Source organism: Kryptolebias marmoratus, linkage group LG2 (genome assembly GCF_001649575.2).
Source record: "Kryptolebias marmoratus isolate JLee-2015 linkage group LG2, ASM164957v2, whole genome shotgun sequence".
Taxonomy (NCBI): domain Eukaryota; kingdom Metazoa; phylum Chordata; class Actinopteri; order Cyprinodontiformes; family Rivulidae; genus Kryptolebias; species Kryptolebias marmoratus.
Genome location: NC_051431.1, coordinates 22,010,330 through 22,016,450, shown reverse-complemented (window position 1 = coordinate 22,016,450; position 6,121 = coordinate 22,010,330). Strand labels below are relative to the sequence as shown.

Sequence of the window (6,121 nt, the reverse complement as noted above, 5' to 3'; positions counted from 1 at the left end):
TTTAATCTTATAGAAGAACCAGCGTTTAGTTTGTTCTTCCTTTGTTCTTTTGTATTATGTAAATATTTAAACAATTTCCTGAGATGCACTAATGTGTCGTCTTTTTTTTTGTTTGTTTTATTGTCTCTTGTGCCCCAGAGTTGAAGATGAAGGCTTTTAGCCATTCTTCAGAAAACCACAAGTGAAACACTTAATAAGAATCACACATTTGTTATCTATAAACCAAACACCTTAACAGACATCATATTTGCTCTTTACCAACATTCTGCTCATTTACAGGTTCAGTATTTTAGATTATTCAACTTAAAACTTTTTTTTAATGTTTAGAAACTAGAAACTCATATATTTTTTAAGACGCAGTGTGAGGACTGAATGACTTTGCTGGATGTTGCAGAAGAAGCTAAACTGACCTGTTAAAGCTAGAAGAAGTGGCGCGCTGCTAGAAGCTAAAAGTAGCAAAAAACTAAACTAGAACGAGCAGATCTCAAAGAGAACAATGTTCTGAAGGAGATCTCAGTGTATTTATATAGGGAAAAAATTTGTAAACAAAGTTAAATATTTTATAAAGTGATAAAACCTACAAAAACTAAAAGTCATAGCACCATCTCCCGAATGAGCTGAATGTTTTTATCTATAAATGACTACAATGGCACAAAGTCTGCAGAAGCAGTTAGACTCCAAAAATGTACAGGAGAAATAAGAAACAAATAGGAAAACATTAGGAACACTAAACTGGCATCAAAGCTTTTTATACAAAGGTGGCGTGAAGTCGAAAGACACAAATTTCTCAATCTCAGAAGATGAATGCTGCTCTCTAAGATCCAGGAAGATACTAACTACTTAGAAGGGCTTCAAACAACCCCCTGTATGCTGAGTGAGGAGAGGGTCCAAGTCTGGTCTCAATCTGAGCTGTCATTTCCATTCCACACTCCAGATAGACAAATGTAATCCATGAAGCATTCTCCAAATCAGGATTTACAATCAGTACAGAAAGTTGAATCTTTGGTCTATCATTAGGCACCAGTGAAGTCTGTTTTTCTTTGTCTTATTCTCCAAACTTGTGTGATTCAGGAGAAACACCTGCTGTCCCACAGCTCAAAAGCAGTACAACCTGTTTGTCAGTACTTTGTCTGTTGATAAATCCCCAGAACTCAAACAATAAGTACGTTTTTAACTAATTTTAGCTGTTTTCTTCAGACTGTGGTGGTCATTGAAAAATATAAAATAATTTTCTTTACTCAGTAAATGACTCTCCAGGCTGCCATTACAGTGATCTGCTTCTCAACAGCTGCCAAATCAGAAGAACAGAAGTCTTTCAGTAATCCATTTTTTGGATTCAAGAAAAAGCTTCATAGAATGATGAAACCTGTTAAGAAGTCTGTAGATGATGCAGCTGATCAGCCCTCATGTGAGAGTAAGTTTAAGGAAACACAAACACAGCACTGTCACTGTTCATTATTCAATGATATTGATGTGCAAATGTTCAGTAAAAAGTTAATACCAGATTTGTCTCATTTAATCAAAACAACATCTTGGGTTACCATAGAGACGTCTCCAGTCCAACACAAACTGTCTAACTCTAATCTTTGTTTCAATGCTACTTTTTCTTTAAAAAAACAAAAATTAAAAATTGCACTGACAATTTTGTCCCTAAAAATTGTAAATGCATTAAAAAAATTCAAAACTTCCATGCCTGATCTGGGTCCAGATAAGACTTATTTTGGGTTCAGATCCAGACCTTAGCCCTGTGACACCAGATTTTTACGGAAGAAGTGAAAAACAGCCAGTTGTTGACAGACGATGGTTAAATCTGTATTTTATGTTTTACAATATGTTCCAGCCTCTGGTGCAGTAGTTTATCTTTTTTATGTCTTCTCCTTTTGAATCATATTGGGTTAGATTTAGAACAAATGTCATCATTATAACCCTGAGCTGTACTTTGTGATAACCTGCAGATAGATAAATGTAATGACAACAATCACACATTAAAACAGTTATATTATTCATAAACAGTATATTGTCTTTGCACTAGCTTTTATTTCAGACTGTGAAAACAAACAAAAAATGTACATATACAGTATCAGTCAGTAGTTAAAAAATGTCCTCATTTTGTGTACTTCAGCTTCTACACCGACTGCTGGGCCTCCTGCAGACCCACAGCTCCAGAGAGACCCTCTGCTGCAGCTGGTCTCCCTGCAGAAGGCTTCTGGCTGCTGGCTGCTTGATGCACATCTGGCTGCTGTGCTGGGAAAGAGCAGTGGGGAGGTGGAAAAGTCCAAGCCTGCAGCGGTGGGTGTTTAGAGAGAAGAAAACAGACAAAAAAAGCAAAAAACACTGTGTTGTTGGTGCTAAACTGATTGGAAAGCCCAGGTTGGAATAAATTGAATGAAACTTAATAACGTCACAAAAAAACTAATTCAAATTAAAGGCCTAGCATTCCTTGAAGTAATGCATATCACCTGCTACCTTTGACCCATAATTTTGAACTAATATCATTGTTTGATCCAGTGATTACTTTAAATACTTCATTAAAATTTGCCCAGTGGTTTCTGAGATATTTTACTAACACCAGTGCTAACATCACACAAGACATTCATTCCTCCAAGGACTTTCTTGTTTCATTTTCTACAGTAATTCACACAAGATATTCATTCATTCATTTAGTTTGATTTGTGTTGGTGAATCAGATCCATGAGGACGTGTACGCCACCATTCTGGCTCTGATCTGGCTTCATGGCTTCAAGAAAGATGAAAGAGAGGAGTGGGAGCTTCTGGCTGGGAAGGCTGCATCATGGATCTGTGATCAGAATGGTACCTATGACTGCTGGACTGCTAGTTTTAACAGTGTGTGTATGTTTCACATTGAGTCTCATGATTGTATTTGTTTTCTCAGCTCCGTGTGTGTCAGAGTGTGTTGAAGCTGGAAATGCACTGCTGGGCTGCAGCGTACAGAAAGAAGCTCTGGGGCTCTGAGCTTCTCTCTGAAGAGGCTTCACCTTCAAAGCCGAGCCAAAGAAACAGATTTAAATCATCCCAAAGCCTTTAGCTGCTGAATTTTCAGGAACATAAATAATAACATTGATCAAATTACTTCTGTCTTTTATGTAACTTTGTGCTTGGAACAAATAATAATTACTGAGTGGTCCCAATAAAATAAACTTTAGTGGCTTCATTATAAAACTTCATGTTGTGACCTTTTACTTGTAAAATTTGTAACACCAAACATACATGCATGTAGGGCTGCATGATGTCAGAAAAACTAGTGATGTGAGATATTATTGTTTGTTATTGCCATGATGATATCAGTTGTGATAAACCTACATTTTCCTCACTTTCTCTTCTGTCATCACTATCATCTAAACCAGGTGTGAACATCAAGGCCAGGGAGAGTTTGTAAGACTGACCAAATATATTCCTGACATGTAAAACATGACTGCATGGTGCTTGAAATATGATGGTCTATGATTTATGGCAGTCCTTTGTAGTACTGATATTGTTCTCACTGATATTGTGATGACAGTAAGTTTTTGATCCGATGTGCAGCCCTACATGCAGGTATTGTTTTTAGATTTCACACTGGAGGCTTGTTTCTATGCAACATCCAACAGGCAACATGATGATGTCATTCAAAGGTTATGTGGGCGGAGCCTAAGTCGGTTCTTTGATCCTTTGATAATGATGTCATGGAACACCATCATCATTATGACATCATCAGGTTTTGTTCTCCAGTTACTTTTTGTGTGTAAAGCAAAGAGAACGCATCTCATTAATTACTGTCCTGACGAGACAGAAACTGTGAGCCATTATTTTCATCAAACTCATGGATCTCATTGAAGAAAATGATTTCACCATGGAAACAAATAAAACCTCAGCATTTGCCTGGAACCCACGAGAAACTTGTGAATTTATCAACTCCAAATTTAAACAGGAGCTCGTTCAGACACTCAAGTCTGTGGAATCATCTTTAAATGTTGATCAACCAGAAAGATCAAAGTCTGCCAAGATGGATACAGAAGATTCCCCAGCCCTGCCAAGACAGGAGCTTACACTTCTGGAGAGAAGCAGCTCAGCTAACCAGTCCACAATATCTGAAGCAGAAAATACCAACTGGAGGGTAAGTTTTGGTGTAGAAATGTCCATTTCCCCTGAGGGAAAAGACAGCATTCAGCCTGTCAAAACATTTGATGTTTAAAGATTTGCTTCCAAAATGTCCCAGAGATCCTACAAACCAGTCCCTGGAGACAACAGGTCACCACATCCACAGCCTGCTGCAAAAAGTAATTCAATTCAATTCAAATTTAAAGACACTTTATTAATCCCAAAGAGAAATTAAATGTTGTTGTAGCTCATAATTCTGGTTTTGTTAAAGAGTTGTTATAGTTGCTGATGGCTGTGGGCAGGAAGGATCTCTTGTAGCGGTCTGTCCCGATTTGTCCTCGGGCCTGGTGTCCTCAAAGAGCCCCACCAGGTGAGCCTCGCTGGCCTCCTGCGGAGTCATGACGACTGAGCTCTGGAAGCTCAGGTCAGTCTTGAAGTCCTGGGCGATCTCCCGGACCAGGTGCTAGAAGGATGAGCTGCTTGGTGGATTTCTGGTAGTGGTGGATTTCCTTGACAACCACAGTGCTCCGGATTTTCACACAGTTCCGAAACATGGATTATAGTTTAACTCGAGATTCACAAAAGTCCTTAGTGTGTGTGTGTGTGTGTGTGTGTGTGTGTGTGTGGCCATGTATTTGATACATTGTGGGGACAATTTTCCTAACATATACTACCTTGTGAGGACCAACTGCTCCTCGTGGGTACCAAAGCCTGGTCCCCACTAGGAGAAATTATGTTTTTGGGTTAGGGGTTAGGTTTAGGACTAAGGTGTGAATTGAGTTTAGGTTTGGTTTAGGGTTAGGTATGTACTGGTACTGGTTAGGGTTAGGGCAAGGGTCAGGGTTAGGCTGTAGTTAGGGTGTAGAAATGAATGGAAGTCAATGGAAAGTCCCTGCAAAGATAGAGAGACATAACATGTGTGTGTGTGTGTGTGTGTGTGTGTGTGTGTGTGTGTGTGTTTGTCTCCACAGTCTGAGACACACTGAGTCGGGATGTGGACAGGCAGGTGCTTTAGATGTCTTCTCTGCTGGGAGATGATGCCCTCTTGTGGCGGAAATTTAGAATAAATCCAAAAACATGCTTTGACAAAAATGAAGTCCTTTATTTTTTAAAGACTTCAAGAAGCTTTGTTGTCATTCCAAATGAATATATGACAACAAAAAAACAACACAGATACTGATGTCTCAGTGTTAAACAATAAGTAATAAAATTAAAATTAGACAGACATATATTACAACTCCCCACGCCCACCTACTTTCACTAAAATACTTCCACAAACACAAACATTCAAATATAATAAAAACAATAATAACTCTGCGAGGCAGCAGCATGTTAGAGCAGGTCATACAAGTGATTGATGAAAGAGTTCCTGGTCAAAGAACAGTTGACAGCAGTCACAATCCACCCTGGACAGCCTGTCAGTCCACCACAGAGTCACACTGAGACAAATAAGACAACCAACCACTGACACTTAGGGACGATGTTTTGAGTTACCAGTTAACCTAACATGCATGTGTTCGGTCTGTGGGAGGAAACTAGAGGACCCAGAGGAAACCCAATTTGGTTCAACTTTGGAAGTAAGATTATGCTCAGTCTCGTGCACAATTGATCTGTTCGAGCTTGAAGTTGTGAATTACTCTCAGCTACTACCACACCACATTTTAATGCAAAATCAGTAAAACTGATTTTATTTATTTTTTCTTATATGACTCATAAATACTTTCAAAGAACAAGAATATCAGGATACATTTCGGTTTTGGAATGCCTCTTGTTGTTCTTGCTTTAGTTCAGTTTTTCTTTTCATTATAATTTTGTCTTTAGAAACATCAGAGTCCTATTGTGAAACAAACAGGTCATTTAGGACCCAAATGCTTCTCAATCCATAATTCACATTATTACTTACATATGCCATAACATTATGACCACTAACAAGAAAGGTGAGCAATAATTGTCATCTTAGTACAATACAGTGTTCTGTATTCAAACAAAAGACAGTTTTAGAAGTTTGTTTTTGTTCGGATAC

The 6,121-nt window shown here is 38.5% G+C and overlaps 1 protein-coding gene across 1 annotated transcript; it reads left to right on the top strand.

The window, feature by feature from the left end:
* Positions 1-8: 8 nt before the first annotated feature.
* LOC108229715 (von Willebrand factor A domain-containing protein 5A) lies at positions 9-3,183 on the top strand. The gene is made up of 4 exons (XM_017405390.3): positions 9-1,414; positions 2,123-2,289; positions 2,688-2,811; positions 2,894-3,183. Exons 1-4 carry the CDS (start codon positions 1,246-1,248, stop codon positions 2,971-2,973), a joined length of 540 nt encoding a protein of 179 aa, XP_017260879.1. The 5' UTR covers positions 9-1,245; the 3' UTR covers positions 2,974-3,183.
* The last annotated feature ends 2,938 nt before the right edge of the window (positions 3,184-6,121 follow it).